Source organism: Perissodus microlepis, chromosome 17, assembly GCF_051167445.1.
Source record: "Perissodus microlepis isolate ML-2025 ecotype Zambia chromosome 17, ASM5116744v1, whole genome shotgun sequence".
NCBI lineage: Eukaryota > Metazoa > Chordata > Actinopteri > Cichliformes > Cichlidae > Perissodus > Perissodus microlepis.
The window spans coordinates 30183218-30203646 of NC_140477.1; the positions used below are offsets into that span (position 1 = coordinate 30183218).

At 39.5% G+C, this 20429-nt stretch overlaps 1 protein-coding gene across 1 annotated transcript; it reads left to right on the forward strand.

Annotated features, from left to right (window-relative positions):
* Positions 1-5832: 5832 nt before the first annotated feature.
* Positions 5833-13469, forward strand: LOC146369870 (uncharacterized). Its single transcript, XM_084911201.1, has 6 exons — positions 5833-6214; positions 6719-6757; positions 9563-10600; positions 10695-10850; positions 12201-12290; positions 12908-13469. Exons 3-6 carry the CDS (start codon positions 9578-9580, stop codon positions 13223-13225), a joined length of 1587 nt encoding a protein of 528 aa, XP_084767327.1. The 5' UTR covers positions 5833-6214; positions 6719-6757; positions 9563-9577; the 3' UTR covers positions 13226-13469.
* The last annotated feature ends 6960 nt before the right edge of the window (positions 13470-20429 follow it).

A 20429-nucleotide genomic window follows, 5' to 3' on the forward strand; every position in this document is an offset into this window, starting at 1 on the left:
ACAACATTCACATAAATCACAAGATTTCCCAGCAGACAACTGCCCAGAGCATCACACTACCTCGGCTACCTGGTTGCCATCCCATGATACATTCTGCTGCCACTTCTTCCCAGATGACTCATAGTATAATGTAAAAGCATTTTTACTGCAAACTGAGTTTCTCAAGTTTCACAGCGATCACTGGACGAAACAAAAGCCCTACTGCTACATGCAATTCTCACATATCACTCCATTGTTAAAGTCTTTGAAATGTGTCCAGTTAGGTGCAAATATCAGATGAAAATCTTACCTCTTACCTTTGTGGCCTCATGAGAGGAGTCCCCCCACTTATATCATCCAGCTTCTTCGCCCTTATTCTCCAAACTGGAGCCTTAGATCCACTGTTATTGCTCTTCTGGCTATTGCAAGGACCCGTTTAAAAACGGGCTTACTCCCTCTACGCACCATTGACTCTGTGGCTTCTTGTACAAAAGAGCCAAAAACTCTCTATTTAGACAGGCATTTGGATAATGTTGTTGTGTATTATGTTGTTTTTGTCTGATGTATTATTAAATTCCCTGTAAAGCACTTTGTAATAGATTCTTGTCTTAAAAAGTGCTATATAAATACATTTTGCTTTACTTACCTACCTACTATGTCCACAATTGTAGTTGGTATACAGTCACACATTAACTGGAAGGATAGGTTTAGAGTTTTTATCTCTTACTCTTTGTTTACTCTGGAGCCTAGATGAGACACAAACCTGTTATCACTAGCTTGGGAGGCCAGTGGTCTGTCCTTTAGGCCGCTGGGGCTGCTGCAACTGTCAGACAGCCACCATCTAAAAGTAGGTGTTCTGACTTGAAATCTAATGGGCAGTCATCATTCAGGTTAAAACCTGATCATGGCAGCCAAGTCACTGCTTTTTTTTCCTGTTCGGAGTTCTGAATGTTCTATTTTGTCCTTTTGACCTTCCCTCACCAAAACGTGCAGGCACGACCTACTCATACCACAGACAGAATGATTTTAAAGCCAAAATATACAAAATTAAAAAAACAAAAATCAAAGTTCTCAGTCATCCAAAGTGCAAACTAGATAGGTTCAAGGGGAAATGTTGACAAAAACACAAAGAAATCCAGAGGGGGATTTAAGGAAAAAAACAATACATGTTTGGTTGGTTGGGTTTACATCTCCGGACTAGAGATTCAGGGACAGTGGGATTTAGACAGGTACAAACACAAACCAGAAAAATTTGTGACAGCATGGAAAACACAAACAAAAAAGTATTTTTCCATTGCAGACAATACAAACACAAAATGTTTCATATTTTTTCTGGTCAACTTCATTTCATTTGTAAATATACATCCTTTCCTGTCATTCAGACCTGCAACACGTTCCAAAAAGGTTGGGACAGGAGCAATTTAGGGCTAGTAATCAGGTACATTGGTTAAATAATGATGTGATTTAAAACAGGTGATGTCAGCAGGTGATTGTAATTATGATTTTATACAAAAGCAGCATCCAAGAAAGGTCAAGTCTTTAGGAGCAAAGATGGGCTGAGATTTGCCAGTTTGCGAAACTGGCGATTCTTGTTCACAAATACAAGAGAAAATTATTGAAATGTGTAAAACCAATGTTCCTCAAAGAAAGATAGGAAGAGACTTGGATATTTCACCTTCAACGGTGCACAACATAATTAAAAGATTCAAGGAATCTGGAGGAATTTCAGTGCGTAAAGGACAAAGGCGCAAGCCAAAGCTGAACAACAGTGATCTCTGATCCCTCAGGTGGCACTGCATCACAAATTGTCATTCATCTATAAGCGATATCACTACATGGGCTCAGGACTACTTTGGCAAACCTTTGTCAAGTACCACAATATGTAGTTACATCCACAAATGCCAGTTAAAACTGTACTGTTCCAAAAGGAAACCCGATGTTAACAGTGTCCAGAAGCGCCATTGACTTTTCTGGGCTCGGAGGCATCTGGGATGGACGATCACACAGTGGAAACGTGTACTGTGGTCAGATGAATCAGTATTTCAGGTATTTTTTGGGAGAAATGGACACCCTGGGCTCCGGACCAAAGACAAAAAGGATCATCCAGACTTTTACCAGCAACAATAGAGTTTTAAATCCTTTATTTATCCAGGTAAAAAATCTCATTGAGATTAAAAATCTCATTTCCAAGAGAGACCTGACATCATGGCAACAAAAGTCACATTTTGAAGTGCAAAATGCGACAACGAAGACCCCGTACTGTAAGACTTGTTTGCAGGAAGAATGGGCCAAGATTACACCTGAAACACTTCATCACTTGGTGTCTTCAGTCCCTAAATGTCTTTTAAGTGTTGTGAAAAGGAATGGCAACATTACAAAGTGGTAAATGCTTTACTGTTCCAACCTTTTTTGAAATGTGTTGCAAGAACCAACATTGGAATACATGTTTATTTTGAAAAAAAAAAAAACCAATAAAATTCATGAGCAACACATTAAATAATGTTGCGCTGTATTGTTTTCAATAAAACACAGGTCAAAGATAATTTAACAAAGCACTGGTTTCAGTTTGATCTTAATCCCAACTTTTTCTGATTTGGGGCTGCACATTTCAGGGTGATAATGCCAGCAGGATGAATCTGTGTGCTTTTTAAAAAAAATTCCATCTTCAATATACAGAACAATTTGCAAATGTAAAATCAATTTGTTGCTTGTTAAATGAACATTGACAATTCAGATAAATGCTGGGAAAGGAAGTGCCCCTCAAAATTATGTGCACATCCCTGAAGCTTGAGGTCAACTGCCAACTATGGTGATAATTAATATCATCAGCCTGCAGTTTGCCGCTTGCTATCGTTCAGCCTCGTCTCCACATAGTTTTTAAAGTAACCATTCTCCTGTGCAGAAGGCTGATGGCAAACCGTGAATTCATGCCTCTTACTGAGAGCACTAATGTGAGGCTTGCATTACTTCTTTTTAATAATTACCATTTTCAATCTTTGATAAGTCAGTGTCAAACACAGAGACAGGGTTTTTTTTTTCCTTTGGTCAAAAATAAATTTGAACCTTTTTCAGTCTTCAGTGATTATATGAACGATAAATGGTTCTGAAATTGGTTCTGAAATTAGTCTCAACAGATGTATTGACGTACTGATTACTGATTGCTGTGATATCACTGCCGACCATTAATGATTCATCTCCAGACTCTGCAAAGCTGGGTGAATAACAAAATGGGGGAAAATCTGCATGTGCAATCTGCAATGAAGTTAAAGTGAGTGCTGTGAGGCAGAACACCACCTGTGACCCTTTCTCCCTTACAGGCTGCACAAGGAAATGTACAAGAGATGATAAGACAGCAACAGTCAAGGTAAAAGACGGAGTCCCTTGAGGGCTTACCTGATTTGTTTGTTCTGCCTAATGTGGCTGCAATGGTTAAAAAAAGGGAAAAGGAGGATAAAAGGGAGAAATAATAATAATAATAATAATCTGGTAAAATGAATTAGTGTGTGCATGACTCATTAGTTATTTTTGGAAACGTTTCCCTGTGTCAGCAGGAGTTCATGCACAAGCAGGTTTGGAGAGTGGAATGACAGGTTTTTTGTGTTGTGCTCATCTTCGGGGAGCCCACACTCTGTCACTGCAAAGCCACCACAAGAAACAGACAGTGAACACATCTTAATCTCTTGAATTCTATTTTTAAATAAAATGTTGAGTTTCAGACTATGCTTAGCTTTAATAGTTATTAAAAGTATGATATTAAAATTAGTTTGAACAGCTTAAAAATGAACAGATAACAAAAACTATCAGCTGATGTGACTGGTTACAAGCTCTGATACTACACCAGAGATGCACAATGTTGTACTACTTACCCCAAAAATCTGGTGATGTCCGCTGATGTCACAGGTAGGGCAAAATCTCAGGAAGAAAAAAAGATATATTTGCAGAAAGGCTCTTTCCAGACATTTTGCACTGAACGTGAGCTGTTTGGGGATATGCAGTCATAAAGTTGTTTTCTTATACATGTAGCATTTCATTTCTTAGAAAATATACTGGCTGCTGTAAAAGAGAAATGATTGTTTTTTTCAGTAATTGGTTGCTTCTCTACATCAGAGATGTTACTGGTACACAGTTATATGTGCAATTACACTGGTCAACAAGCATTTTGCTTCTGATGTTCTTTCACCTGTACTTTAATAAATCTAACTTGCTGACTTCAAATGTAAAAAAAAAAAAAACATTTTCATCTAGCATGTGTAATTATTTAAAAGTTCTTTTCTAAGCATTGGACAGCTAGGATGGCTGGAGAGAAACAGCAATGCGTTTCAGCATTTAAGAAATACATTTGGGCTCGAGAAAAGTGAACCCAAAATTGAGCGTTTTTGTTGGTCCCGAAGTGTACTGATGGTTCATGTTCCATTCGGGAACTTTGTTTTTTGTATTTGGTTTCCTTTCTTTTATAATTCATTGTCTAGTCTTTACTCATTTGTTTTACTTTTTTCACATTTGTTAGCCTTCTGCAACAAAAACTACTTGTCTATCTTTGGAAGAAAACATAGATTGGGGTAAAACAGGATTTGGAGTGAGAAATGTGTCACTATTGCCCAAGTTGTATTTTCAAAACACAACTTGGGCATAATTTCATTCAGTTTTGATGTGCCAGTGTCTTTAGTTTAGTAATATAAGTCAATATATTTACAGGCTGCTGTATCCCATTCACCAGCCACTTGAGGTTGATGGTTTGAAATATATTGCATAGCTATATGCTGAAAAGTTTTCAGTTCATTTCTTTCTCTAAGACGTTTCATCTTTTAATGTTTAATCTCATCAGAAATCCTGTATTAAATCTTGACTCTAATGAAAAGTCAATGGGGATTCTGGTATTTAATGTTTTTATACATTACAGTTGAGCCAGCACTCATTTTTAATCTGTTTCATCTACCAGTAAGATTCAATATTGTGTAACAACAAAGTAACTCTGGCTAATGACATAAACAGACACAAACAAATCAAGCCTAGAAACAAGAATGCAACAAATCACAGTTCCATCGTGCCACAAAAAAGTACAAACAGTTATAGGATGCTGTACAGTTCATGCTCTGGAGGCACAGCACAAATAGAAAAGAGTTTTTACACCAAAAATCTGGTTTAGTTATAATCAAGAGCACAAACAGAGAACACAACAAGTCCCAAGTGTTTTCCTGTCAGTCAGTCTTTACTTTTTTTTTTAAACAAAAATGGAATTTGATGGACAGAAGCGAGGATGCAGATGGAGCGAAGAGACACTATACTGTTTTTTAATCATTTCCTCATTGATGTCCGGTGCAACCTCATGACAGCTCAATGCATCTCTTGTTCAATACACAACATCTTAAAAACTATCTTCCTCTGCCCAACACTATCTGTCTCTTCTCTGGGCTTTGCTTTGGATTTTCTATAATTCCACACTGTCTGACAGAACTGTCAATCACAGCAATCCAAAAGGCTTTGCTTGCCCTTACCATGAACCTGTTATCAGACCACACTGCCCACCTGGTGTCATGTCTTATGTTCAGGTAATTCTGAATCACCTTCAATTGTCCTTATCGCTGCTACCAGAGACAGACAGTACGTCATCTTTCCAACTATTCTATCACAAAGAGATTTTGGTTAAATTAAAATTAAACTGTGTCATTAATAAAATTTTTGATAAATGTTTACTGCCAACAATGTTTTTGTCAAGAAGGCCCGGAGGCCAGTAGGTGGGAGTGGACCCAAATGCAGACACAGACGGAACAGTCATAAGGTTTTTCACAAGCTTTATTATAAACACAGAGAAAGACAACAACACGCAGTGCGTACACTGAAAAAAATGTTTTTTTGGCCCTGTAATTATTATTTCAATTAGCTATATAAATTTTACAAAAAAATACAAATTCAGTGCTATTACTTTAAAATAGCAGTTTTTCTTGTAGTGCATTACTTGAGGATTGTTTGTAATTATGTGTCCTCAGTTTTGTATGTAAATTGAATCATTCGATCCAAGTAATATTCATTAAACCAGTTCATTGGCTTAATTAGTTGATATTTCCAAGTAAAATGTAATGGAGTGACATCAGTGAATATGGCCACCTTCTCTGCATTCGGAGCATGACGTCAAAGCCCCTCCCCACATTTGAGCGGTCTTTCTTCAGACATACCATGGTCCACATTTCGACGGTTGGCAGACTTGACGGAAACGGGAAGAAGTGGAACCATGAATGTAAGTTTTAAGCGGAACAAACTTTGTACGTTCCTGTTGGCTCACCTACTTAAGTCAGTTTCTCCGCACTGAAAGCAGCTGCGCTAGCAAATAGTGTATTTTCCTGCTAGACTTGCTGACTAACTTTCCTGGCAGGAGGTATGTCCAGAATTTCCCACAGCACTTTACAGCTTAGATGGCCACCTAAACAACACACGCCTGCTGCCTTAACTAACGTCTTTGTGAATAAAACGACCACGGTCCAGTTTAAAATAATTGCTGCACCATGAGGTGTATTTTGAAAAAAACAAACAAACAAAAAAACAAAAACGATGTACGCACTCGATTTCACTCAAGTCTTCATATTGACCTGTTTTAAATTTGACACCGAGCTGACATATGTAAAAAAAAAAAAAAAAAAAAAAAAAAAATTTATATCAGTGTGCATCCTTGAGTTAGTAGAAATTAGTTGAAAAGCATATAGATAACCTTTTTTCTTTTTTTTCTTTTTTTTTTTTTTTTCAGAACATAGGACCTTCTGACTGCTAATTTGAACTCCACAAGGTAAGATCAAATTAGTAACGATTAGGTTTAACTTGTCACATAATTTCTTTGTGTGGCAGTTTGGTTTAATTTTGAGATGGTCAATTTGTCTGTTTAAGGTGCCACAACATGAGATGGATGTGTAAGATATGTAGCTTTGAGTCAGAGAAGAGGTTGGGATTGTTAAAACACTACAGACTAAAGCATGGAAATGGTGGTCGCAGCCAGTCAGTCCCTTGTCTTCACACTGATTGCCCTTGCTCGTTTAAAACATTTAATGCCCTTAAGACCCATTTGTCTCGACACCATGTGAAGATGGTCACACAAAGTGGACCTCTTTCATTTACTTGTCTACTTTGCTGCTCTGTTTTTTTTAATTCAGAGAAGCAGTATTTTGAGCATCTTAACAACCACTTAAGGAAGTTTGAAGTAGTTGCATGTGTCTTCAAAAACTGCAACTTCAGTACAAATATTTATTCCACCATTGCTACACATAGACACAGAAAACACCAGTCACACCCTCTTGAGGATTTTAAAACTGAAGTATTAAAAAGCAAACCTAATGAACCCATGTTTGCTCAGGATGAGACCTGTGTGGAAGAGAGCTCAGAGCTTTGGAATGGGGAACCACAGGAGTTGTCTCAAGATATAAAAGAGAAATTTGGCCATCTATTTTTAAAGTTAGAAAGCATGTTCAATGTCCCAAACAAATGCATTGATGAAATAGTAGATGAGCTTCAGTTTATATCCACCTCTGCATCTGGTCCACTTTTAAGAGATGTGGTGGTGTCCACCTTGAAAAGCCATAATTGTGATCTGGATCCAGCCATTATCTCAGATTTAGTGAAAAATCTTTGTGAGACACACCCTATAAGTACTGCCTTGGGGACAGGTGGCCCTTTCACAACTTATTACAAGAGAAGAGAATTTATGAAGAAGCATTTTTCAGTTGTTGAACCAGAAGAACACATACTTGATAAAAAAAAAAGGGCAAAACCTTCCAGTATGTCCCAATATTGCCCTCCTTGGTGCAGGTCCTAAGTAAGTCTTTTCAAGAAAACACATTTGAAGGTGAAAAAAAAACTGAAAATGACTTTAAGTACCAGACATTTCGTGATGGATCTCACTATCAAAACAACAAGTTTTTCTCTGTAGAGGAGAACAGAGTGAGTCTCATCCTGTACGTTGATGACTTTGAGGTATGTAATCCTCTTGGGACATCTCGAAAAAAGCACAAAGTCACAGCTGTCTATTGGGTGTTGGGAAACATTCCGGTGCAGTTACGTTCCACATTGACATCAATCTACCTTGCAATTCTGTGTAAGGCTGAAGACACCAAGCAGTTTGGATTCCAGCGAGCCACTGTTAACAGATATCCAAAGCTTGGAGAAAGATGGTGTTTTTGTTCCAGCGTTAGGGAAAGCCATTAAAGGGACTGTGGTCAGTGTGGTTGCAGATAATTTGGGGGCGCACTCTGTGGCAGGATTTGTCGAAAGCTTTGCAGGGTCATACATCTGCCGGTTTTGCGTTGGGGAGCGATCCAAGTTTCAGTCCAATGAAGTGAGATCTGGGTCTTTTCATCAAAGAACCAAAGATCAACATACACTGCATGTACAGACAGCTGTGTCTAGTCCAGATCACCCTCATTGTTATGGTGTAAAAAAAAACAGTGTGCATTGTCAGAAAAACTTGAGCATTTTCATGTTACATCTGGTTACCCTCCAGATGTTTTACATGATCTGCTGGAGGGCATTGTTCCAGTGGAACTGTCTTTGGCATTTGATAACTTGATCAAGAAAAAATATTTTTCTCTCATGGAACTGAATGATGCCATTTCCAATTTCCCATACAAGTGGAGTGATAAAACAAATCGCCCTCATCTCATTCCTGCTAACTTTTCGACTCGAAAATCAGTAGGGGGCAACGCACATGAAAATTGGTGCTTATTACGTCTTTTGCCTCTGATTATAGGTTTAAAAGTACCCCAACAAGAGCCTGTATGGCAGATGCTGATGACACTGAAAGACATTGTGGACCTTGTCATATCTCGAGCCCATACTGAAGAAAGCATTTGCTATCTTGACAGCATCATTTCAGAACACCGAAGCAGATTCCTTGATGTTTTCCCCCAACATAAGCTCATTCCCAAGCACCATTTCCTTGAGCACTATCCTCAGCTCTTTCGGGAATTTGGCCCCCTAGCTGCCCTCTGGACAATGAGATTTGAGGCCAAACACAGCTTTTTCAAGAAGGTGGTCAGACACACTGGTTGTTTCAGGAATATTTTGCTGTCCCTTGCAAATAAGCACCAGCTCATGGTTGCATATCATCAATCACATTCTGTTAAACCATCACTTGCAGTCACAAAAACAACAGAGGTCTCTTTAGATGTGCTTAAGGATGATCTAAAAGACCTGGTGAAATGCAGATTCCCTGCTGTTACAGCTGTGCATGTTGCCAATAATGTGTGCAGTTTAGGCACCAACTATGCAGTGGGAATGTTGTTGTGTTGTGGTTCCACTGCAGGACTGCCTGACTTTTCTGAAGTGTTACAGATAATGGTGATTTGTAACAAACTGACTTTTTTCGTGAGACAACAAAATACATGGCACAATGAACACCTGAGGAGTTATGAGCTGGAGAACACAGGGAGTGTGCAGTTACTTGAGCAAAGAGAGCTTAAAGATTTTTATCCTTTGGCTTCATACACCCTTGCAGGAAAGAAGCCTGACAACTTTAAAGCACCACATTTGCCTATCCTTTTGAAATGTGAGGAGAGAAGCTTGTGAATAAATGTCTGTGTATTTCTCTTCTCTGTTGTTGCAGCTTCTTCCTGTTGATATGGCACCCTCAGCGAAACTGCGGATAATTTTTGGGGAGGATGATGTCCACAAAGTACTTTTACCTGCAGGCATCCCAAGCACACTTCAGGACCTCAATGATGTTCTTCGAGAGACATTTGATATTACAGGACCATTCACTGTTATGTACCAGGACATGGATTTCGACGGTCAGTTCTTCACTTTGACCTCGATTGAGGAAGTACAAGATAAAGCTAACCTCAAAGTAGTAAAAACTGAACCAGTAATCTTGAGTCTCACTACTGTGGACATGTCAGAAGTCGAATCTCCAGTTCCACTATCTACAGAAGCAAGCTCCTCCTCATCTGTATGCAACACAATCCTGTTGTCCTCCCCAGATGAGAGTGGACCATCCTACAGGTCTAAGCCATGGCCATTTAAGTTTGAAATACCAGACTTCTCTTATGATATAGACCTTGCACTGGAAGCAGGAAAGCAAGCTTATGAAAATGATGGCACACTTTTGAACAACCCAAGCGTAACTAGTAGCATTCTTGAGAAGCTTGCAGAGACTATATTTGGCTTCACAGCATATCCAACTGGTGTCCAGATTTTAGCTGTTGCTGAAGCCTTGGTAGCAAAATACCCATGCCTCAAAGAGCCAGGGTCTTTTAATGGCCTATATGATTGGCAACAGAGGATAAAGTATAAAATGGGCAACTACAGGGCAAAGTTAAGAGGTCGCCAATTAGCCATTCCAGAGCTCGAGGTGAACACACTGAAGAGACGATGCTCCAGTGAAGAGGGTTCACTTAAAGGCTTTAAAAGGGCAAAAAAAGCTGAAGTCAACTATCTGCCACCACTGCCATTCGGTGAGACTGAGGAAACCTTAGAGATGGAGAGACTAGATTTGCTGAAGGAAATGAAGAAGAAGAACAATGAGAGGGCAATTAATGAGAAAATGGAGAAGTCTTTCGCTATGAGAAGAAAAGAGGTTGTCAAGGATTGCCCCGCAATCCAAGACCTCTTAGAGAGGTGGCCTTCTCTGTTCTGTGAAAATCAGGTAAATCCAGTTCTTGTTCATGCAGCAACTAAGTGTATGTGAGATCTCATGAGTCATCTTTGACATGATTTTGTGTTTTTATCTCTCATTTCAGATCAAAGAGGAGTTTAAGCGAATAACCACAATTCATCTGGAGCGAACGTTTTTGTCCAGATTGGACGGGTACACCACCAAACTCCTGGAGATATTTCGAAGGAAGGGCGGGACTGCAGGGACCAAAATAAAACCAATGTTGGACTCACCGAATAAGGTAAAATTATTATTTTAATTACATAATCTAATGGAAAAGATGAGGTCATACACACTGAGAATGTATCACTCTTATTTAAAGGACAAGTTTGTTATTTTACACTTAAAGCTTTGTTTTCAGATTGTTTATGATGAAATTGAGCGATTTTGATTGAAATTTGGACACATGCTGCTGGCCCGAGCTTTTTTGGTTTCTGTGGTAGCACACCCCAACCTCCACAATGGCTTCATACAAAGACGTGAAACTCACCGAGTGGTCAGGGGTGTTCACTGATATGTTCACACACAAATCGCTGCAAAAATGCTTTCCAACAGGTGTTTTACCATTTGTTGTAAAACTGTGGACCTATTTTTTGAAATGCCTCACACCTGTACATTCTTCCGCCGAGAGCTTGAATAATAGAATAGAATAGCGACGGACTAATACCGTACATCACAGCACATCTAAAAGAAGTCAATGGAGTTGGACAAAAACTACAATAAAAACCAGTTGGAAAGTATCTTTTGCAGCGATTTTTGTGTGAACATATCAGTGAACACTCCTGACCACTCGGTGAGTTTCACGTCTTTGTAAACGACAGTTTTATGCGTTTTAGGAAGGATTGTTCCAGTGCACCTATGAAGCCATTGTGGAGGTGGGGGTGTGCTACCACAGAAACCAAAAAAGCTCGGGCCAGCAGCATGTGTCCAAATTTCAATCAAAATCGTTCGATTTCATCATAAACTGAAAACAGGGCTTTAAGTGTAAAATACTGAACTTGTCCTTTAATCTGATCAGTGTCTCTGTTGGCTGAAACTGTTCTCCTGATCCTGACACTGTGGCCACAATTAACAATTTATGCACATGATTGTCTCTACAAGTGTATACAAACCTGTCATCTCTCCCTTAATATGCGCTCAAAAGCAGAGAAATTTACAGAATTTTCAAGTGACCCTCTGAGTGCAGCGAGATCCCTTCCTGCTGCCCATAGACTCCAATACAATTATTTCCCAAAATATTACTCTTGTGTGTGGGAATTCCTGTCCTTGACTGGTTAATATTGTGATAGGAGGTACTGATATGTTGCGAAAAATTCATTTGCATGTCCAGTGATGAGGCAGAAAACTTTCCTCACTGGGCAGAGACAGTTTCTGGACCCACAGATTATGACATGCACTGGACTCTTGTCTTAACACACATCGTTGAGAAATTCATGTTAAGTTGCACGCTTCACAACGTTAGAATGTAGCTGCAGGCTTACATTCTCCATGGGTAACTTTCTGTTTACATCTGTATGTGCTGTTATGTATGTATGTTACATATGTTATGTTGTGTATTTTCTGCAATAAATTTTCTTTTTGGGTTTAATAGCATCATGTCGATGGCAGAAGGGACATTATCATTCGTTGCTTAGTTGAGTATCTTGGAGAGAGTGGAGAGGAGCTGATCAAAGACCATCAGGTATCTGATGATCATAATGACTGTATTAAAATTATTGTCTAACCTTATAATCTGGTCTTCACTTGTGATGATATATTGAAGGTCAAAGATTCTCTACACTTGTGATGTTTTTTAAAAAAGACTCAAGATTAATATTTTTAATCAGGCTTTTATTTCTTCAATCTTTATGCTCTTACCCTTTTATTTTTTAAATCATATTTAATCTTTATCTTATCTGCCTTAAACTTTAACTTGCCTTTTTTTTTCTGATTTTTTTCCTGACTATTTAACGATCACTTATTAACTTTATTTTATGAGCAAAAGAGTATTTAATTTGATTATACCTTTATAACCTATTTTAATGATTTAATGGTTCTGGTCTACCAACACGCGTGCCGTCCCATGGACAGCTCCAGGCTGGATGGCCCCCAAAAGTGATTTTCTTTGTCTCAGGGTCAGCCTCTGTGAAGCACGTTCTGTAACTTTACGTATGAAAAGTGCCATATGAATATTGTTTGATTTGAGTATACTAAATTGAGTATACCTCTTTTTTATTTTTACATTTTTTTCTCTTAACCTTTTCTTTTACTTGGAATCTATTCTAGTTATTTCTAATTGTGGTTTGTTTGTTTTCACAGAACGTCAGCCAAGACGCATTGAAAGAGGACTGCAGTAATCACATGATGAAGATCATCGTAATCCATCCCAATGTGGCACAGGAAAACCAAGATCCTGTGAACGTGTTGGTCATCATTGAGGGGACAGAAATTCTGGAGGGCTGCGGAAGAGTGACAAACGCTTGCCTCCTGCTCATGGGTGTCATCTATGCTGTCAACTTAAGTTACCCACTGAAACTGAAATATACGTTTGAGGTATTTCAGAAGCTGTTTCTTGAGCTTGACATCCTTAAAATGTCACCAAAGGTCCAGTCTCTCCACAAGAAACTTTTATCGTGAGTGTTCCAGTGTTATTTGTGCTTTTGTCCAGCACAATTAATTTGTTTGCATTTTGTCTGTTTTCTGACAGTAATTTCAAGTGTTGCTCAGTTTATACAAGTTCTTTCTGTCCTGAACGTTCTGAGAATGTCTGCAAAGGTAGTGATTGCAACTGTTAATGGCCAGAGTTGATGTATGTGTTCTGAAAGTTGATTAGAAGAAAGGGGACAGTGCACACTGAGTTTTTGAATAGCATGTTTTTTTTTTGTATATGTGTATATGCTCTGTTTTGAAATTTGCGAGCAAGAAGTTCTATGGCCATGTTTTTTGTGGTTATAATGTTATGTAGATATTTTAAATATATCTATGCCATTTCAACTGTGAAATAAAAGTGTCCCTTAAGCTGCAAATATTTGTTTTGGAAAATATTGATTTATTATTTAATAGAATAATAAGAATATTTATTCAATTCGATTAATATTAACTAGTACATTCATAATAAATATTACTTAATAATTACATAGAATATAACAAAGAAAAGATGAGTAAGAAACACAAAGAAATATCAGCAATGTTCACTTGGGTTTTGTAATTGGATGCAATGGTATTCTGAGTAAAAGTTACAATCTATAGATGAGTATTGCCAGTGCAATTTACTTGTGTATTTCACATAAAAAAATTGATGGTTCTAGTAAGTAAATATTACTTAGAAATAGCCCGAGTAAAGATTACAAGCACTTTCTGTGTGGAAAAAGTTGCCTAGCTTTTTTTAAGTAAATGTCACTCCAATTTTTTTTCAGTGTACTTGAATTTTTTGTTTTTCCAAATAAATAAAATGTTGTCAAGATGTTGCTATATGCTAAAAAAACAAAAAACAAAACTTCCTCCTGGATGTTCATATCATCTTTCAGAATCATTTTTGTCATGAGGAATTGCAAGTTTTCTCACCAGAACTTTTCTGAGGCCTGCCAAAAGTCCTTCCATGTGCCTACTCGAACTCCTCCCACAGAAGTTTTACTTCTGAAACTATCGAAAGGACTTCTCACTTGGCTCTCCTATACCTGTCAAAACCCTGGAAAGCTCTTTTTCTTCAACAAGACTGCCTCCCACCACCAGTGTCCACCAACCACTCCTCAAGTTGCCACCATAACAGGCACTGATGTCCTTATAACCACAACTCTGCAGCCACCTCAGCAATGGAGGTCTTGGAAATACCCCATTCAGACTCTGTCTCCACTTCCTACCACTTTGCAAGAGAAATCCTTCCAGACACGACAGTTAAAGATCCTTCAAAAAAAAGGTCTCCACCACATTTTCACAGCTCTTTGGGTTTTTTTTAGGTCTGTCTGACAGACTTCCCTACCATCTGATGCAGTTTATCACAGTTCCAGATCAGATGATACAAAAACAACTTTAGGCCTACGATCCTCTTCTATCAAGTATATTTATGAACCACCTTATGGGATAGAGTTTGTTGTGGCCAGTACATGAGTATAAAGAGTATAAAGTATAGACAGAATATAAAGGAAGAAACTGACATAGATCTAACTGAGATAGATCCTAGCTGGATTTAGGAAATAAGTGCCTAAAGTTTTTAAAACATGTCTGTCCATCTACAGGGAGTGCAGAATTATTAGGCAAATGAGTATTTTGTCCACATCATCCTCTTCATGCATGTTGTCTTACTCCAAGCTGTATAGGCTCGAAAGCCTACTACCAATTAAGCATATTAGGTGATGTGCATCCCTGTAATGAGAAGGGGTGTGGTCTAATGACATCAACACCCTATATCAGGTGTGCATAATTATTAGGCAACGTCCTTTCCTTTGGCAAAATGGGTCAAAAGAAGGACTTGACAGGCTCAGAAAAGTCAAAAATAGTGAGATATCTTGCAGAGGGATGCAGCAGTCTCAAAATTGCAAAGCTTCTGAAGCGTGATCATCGAACAATCAAGCGTTTCATTCAAAATAGTCAACAGGGTCGCAAGAAGCGTGTGGAAAAACCAAGGCGCAAAATAACTGCCCATGAACTGAGAAAAGTCAAGCGTGCAGCTGCCAAGATGCCACTTGCCACCAGTTTGGCCATATTTCAGAGCTGCAACATCACTGGAGTGCCCAAAAGCACAAGGTGTGCAATACTCAGAGACATGGCCAAGGTAAGAAAGGCTGAAAGACGACCACCACTGAACAAGACACACAAGCTGAAACGTCAAGACTGGGCCAAGAAATATCTCAAGACTGATTTTTCTAAGGTTTTATGGACTGATGAAATGAGAGTGAGTCTTGATGGGCCAGATGGATGGGCCCGTGGCTGGATTGGTAAAGGGCAGAGAGCTCCAGTCCGACTCAGACGCCAGCAAGGTGGAGGTGGAGTACTGGTTTGGGCTGGTCTCATCAAAGATGAGCTTGTGGGGCCTTTTCGGGTTGAGGATGGAGTCAAGCTCAACTCCCAGTCCTACTGCCAGTTTCTGGAAGACACCTTCTTCAAGCAGTAGTACAGGAAGAAGTCTGCATCCTTCAAGAAAAACATGATTTTCATGCAGGACAATGCTCCATCACACGCGTCCAAGTACTCCACAGCGTGGCTGGCAAGAAAGGGTATAAAAGAAGAAAAACTAATGACATGGCCACCTTGTTCACCTGATCTGAACCCCATTGAGAACCTGTGGTCCATCATCAAATGTGAGATTTACAAGGAGGGAAAACAGTACACCTCTCTGAACAGTGTCTGGGAGGCTGTGGTTGCTGCTGCACGCAATGTTGATGGTGAACAGATCAAAACACTGACAGAATCCATGGATGGCAGGCTTTTGAGTGTCCTTGCAAAGAAAGGTGGCTATATTGGTCGCTGATTTGTTTTTGTTTTGTTTTTGAATGTCAGAAATGTATCTTTGTGAATGTGGAGATGTTATATTGGTTTCACTGGTGAAAATAAATAATTGAAATGGGTATATATTTGTTTTTTGTTAAGTTGCCTAATAATTATGCACAGTAATAGTCACCTGCACACACAGATATCCCCCTAAAATAGCTAAAACTAAAAACAAACTACAAACTACTTCCAAAAACATTCAGCTTTGATATTAATGAGTTTTTTGGGTTCATTGAGAACATGGTTGTTGTTCAATAATAAAATTATTCCTCAAAAATACAACTTGCCTAATAATTCTGCACTCCCTGTAGTGTTAGTACAGAACTTGGCTTCACAGGGTTGATTGGTTGTCTGCAGCTAATAGACTATCTGCACTGAAATGGGAAAATCCATCTGTAGGGTGTAATGGTACTTTATAAATGAAAACAGTGTGGAGGACAGCCTGTGAGTCAAATGTCCTAGTTGTTCATCGCACTAAAGAATGGAGTCGGAAACTCTGATTTTTGCTCCTCCTGTACTTGGTGGTCCAATCTGCTCCTTGTCAACCAACACTATGTGTGGTTGGTCAGCAGCTGCTTGTCTGTCCGGAGCTTGAAGTCCCACAGTACTTTTGGTGGTGTCTCATTTCAGGACTTGAGGACTTTCAGTCTATATCTGTCACACCTATACTATTCCAGCCAGTTGGGTCATGTTGGGTGTGTTAAATTCCTCCCTGTCTTTATGGATCTGGTGCTTAGGGTCAGTTCTGCCTACAATGGTCAGAGCCTCTGTTCTGTTCTTTTTGCCTTTTTCTAGCTACTGCCAGCATTTCTTGATGATGTTCATGATAGTTCCTCTTCCTGTTCCTTATCACCTTGTCTCTGCAGCATAATGAGGCATTCTTAGAGCAGCTCACCTCGGCCATTGTCTTGTATTCACTAATGTTCTATATTTCATCCTGAATCGTGGGTCTATCACTCACTAATCCTCCCTCTTTCTGTTGCTGCACTTCGGGTGGAGACCTCCATGCATTATGATGAGTTTTCATGTCTTCACATCAGTGGCATCTATCTCCTCTTCTGACCAGCTTGTTATTCCAGCTGTTATGTGATGACCGGTAGGGAGTATAGATTGATGGTTTGGATCTTATCTCGGCAGTGTAATGGATGTTGTTAAAAACTGAGAGAATACAATCTCTTCATTTACCAGTTTGAGGACAAATAGAAAATGTTTCCAATGACATTTTGCTTTTGTTTGACTTGTGTTGTTAAGTTTAATAGCAAAAATATTTGGTGGGTACAGAGAGAGAAAAAATAAAAACTAAAAGGTTGAGTCCCAGCAGAGTGGTTTGGTTTAGGGCTGGAGGTGATAACTTGGGTTCAAGATGAAACAGGGACTTGGGGAGAAACCTGTGTAAATTCACAGGTTGTCTGAGTAAAGAAAAGGCTGCTCAGGAGTGCCACACAGAGGAGTTGAAGGTGTGCAAAAGTTTAATGTGAAAGTTTTGGGTGGAGAGAACAAATGCTGGATTCAGGCCAGGAGTTGAAGCACGGATTTGTGTGCTGTGGAACAAGACGTGAGATGAGCTGTCAGCCCTGTCAGGGTGCCCTCAAGGTTAAACAGTTTTATTCACAAATGTTGTTTTTTCATTAAAACAGATCCCTGTTTTGTGAATGGGATTTGTTTGATCTTTTGTGATTTTGAGAATAACCTAGTAAACACAATTAGATTTCAACAGAAGAAAGCACAAATCAATTTCTACATTTCTTTGTATGTTTTATGGTCCTTTGACACATTGTTTGAATTTGACTCTCGCAGCTGCTTATGTCTTATTTTATTACTTTAATCCATCTCTACAAAATAAAACCTTCGTTGATGATTCGTATTCGGTGCTCTGTGAACACTAAGTGTGTTGCATTTTAATAAACTAAACACGGTTTGCCTTCAGTAGGAAAGAAAAGTGTGTTGTGGCTCACCACAAGCCTCCAGTTTCATGCCCTCAATCCCATCTTTCTCCTCTCTTGCTGAGGACAAAACAAAAAGAATACATGCATTTAGATTTCCCACAAATCCCACAAATATTGCAGTCTTATCATGCTGATATGACAGCAATTATTTTGGCACTCCTGCTGTGGTTAGTGTCTAATAAATTACTGTTTTCTTATGTATATAGTGATGTATGTGTATATTTGTGTTTGGACTCATTAGCCATGAGCAACTAACACCTATTAAAGTATCATGTTATATCTGCAGGTCATCTGTGTCTGAATTGTCCTTGGGGCAGTCAAGTGTTTGAGTGGAAAAACAAAAACACAAAATATGATTATTTTTTTTAATAGATTTTAAATCTACACACTGGCATCAGCAAAAGTTACTTTAAACATATAATGTGTAAAAAAAACTTTTGATTATGAGCTTCTGAAGAAACTTCACAGGATTCATGATGATTGCTGCATCTCCCTCATTAAAAATGAATAGGAGTTATTTGAGAGTGTTATGCATATTGTTTATAACAAAATGCAATTTAGAAAAAAAAATCAGTCACTTCAAAACAAAAACGTTTTGCACAGAAACCAGTCACAGTGAATCCACACATAAATTGTCGATGGGGGTTTATGTGGTTTGCTGTTGGAACACAGGTTAAGATTTTATTCACCACAAAATAAACCACGGGCCACAGCCATTAGTCTATGCAGAGGTACTAAACGAGTACTGGGTGAATATATGCACAATGCAGACTGCATGCTGCGTACAGTCCTGTTAAAATTTTCTTTTCATATGACTGCAGATAGGAAAGAATACAACAGAAAAAAATACACACATTTTCTTCTTCAGTCTTCGGTGTAACGTGTTACAAAGTAACTTGTTACTGTAATCACATTACAAGTTTCTTCAGTAATCTGCATACCAGGCAGATAGAAAACTCCAGATTAGAAACAACTGTATTATAATGCTAACACAACTTTGTCCCTTGCAAGCACCTACACAGACAGTATGCTAACGCTAAGCTAGCCAAGAACCCAGAGTGACTTAAAGCTGAGTGAATGCTCACAACAGCCTGCAGTGTACATCAAAGCTTGAAACCAGGATCCTCCATAGCTGGTTACCAAGACTACATGAAGTAATCTCAGAAGATCTATTAGATGATGTGAATGCAACACTACGGACAATACCTACGGCGACCATTACCGATCGACATTACAGCAGCATCAGTGAGATGCTTGGCTACAAGCTGAACAGCCACAAGTAGCAGTACCCTCCATATGGAAGGAGACTATAGGCCAAGATCAAGGTAGCACGGAGGGAGGTTAGTCAACTATCAGAGCTGCAGAAAGGTGCAATGAAAAAGGTGCCTAAGAAGTACAGCAAGCTGTCCATACCTGAGGCTGTGGAAGACATAGATGACAGCTACAAGTACCTGGAAATCCCACAGGCAAATTGGAACCATGAAGAGGCTGCTAGGAAAGCTGCAACCACCAAGAACCTGCAGAGGGTCAGGCAAGTCCTGAGAAGTCAAACGAGGAAGCTCCTGAACAAGTATGGAGGGTTTCACCCCAAGTCCAGCACCATGAGGCTGTACGCTGTATGCTGGTGAGTGTCAGTAACAGTGTCCAGGATGAGACAACAAACATCCACGAATACATCAGGAGGATGGCCCCAACCGACTGCGTGCTCACTGAATACCTCAGGCAGCAGAAACCCAAGAAAGAGGAGGAACCATGATGGAAGGACAGGCCCCTGCATGGTATGTATCACAGGCAGGTAGAGGAAGTGGCCCTGAGACCATCCAGCACATAACAGCAGGGTGCAAGATGCTAGCAGACAGGGTATACATGGAACGGCATAAGCAAGTGGCCGGCTTAGTGTACAGAAACATCTGTGCTGAGTATGGAGTTGAAGCCCCCTGGTCAAAATGGGAGATGCCCCCTAAGGGTGATCTTGTGGGACTTCCAGATACAGACAGACAGACAAAATTGTTGTGGCTAACCAACTGGACATAGTAGTGGTAGACAAGCAGAAGAAGACAGCCGTAGTGATGAACGCTGCAATACTGAATGACAGCAACATCAGAAAGAAGGAACATGAGAAGCTGGAGAAGTACCAAGGGCTCACAGAAGAGCTCGAGAAGGTGTGGAGGGTGAAGGTAACAGTGGTCCCAGTGGTAATCAGAGCACCAGGTGCAGTAACTCCCATGCTAGGGGAGTGGTTCCAGCAGATCCCAGTAACAACATCGGAGATCTCTGTCCAGAAGAGCGCAGTCCTAGGAACAGCTAAGATCCTGTACAGTACCCTCAAGCTCCCAGGCCTCTGGCAGAGGACCTGAGCTTGAAAGAAAGACTGCCTGCAGGGGCGAGAGGGTAAATAAAAAATTTAT

What these genes read in the sequence shown, in the direction of transcription:
- LOC146369870 (XM_084911201.1), top strand. Translation starts at nt 9,578, where the DNA reads ATGGCACCCTCAGCGAAACTGCGGATAATTTTTGGGGAGGATGATGTC. An exon ending in CTCTGTTCTGTGAAAATCAG is followed by an intron (nt 10,601 to 10,694) that starts GTAAATCCAGTT and finishes CTCTCATTTCAG; the next exon opens with ATCAAAGAGGAGTTTAAGCG. An exon ending in TGTTGGACTCACCGAATAAG is followed by an intron (nt 10,851 to 12,200) that starts GTAAAATTATTA and finishes TGGGTTTAATAG; the next exon opens with CATCATGTCGATGGCAGAAG.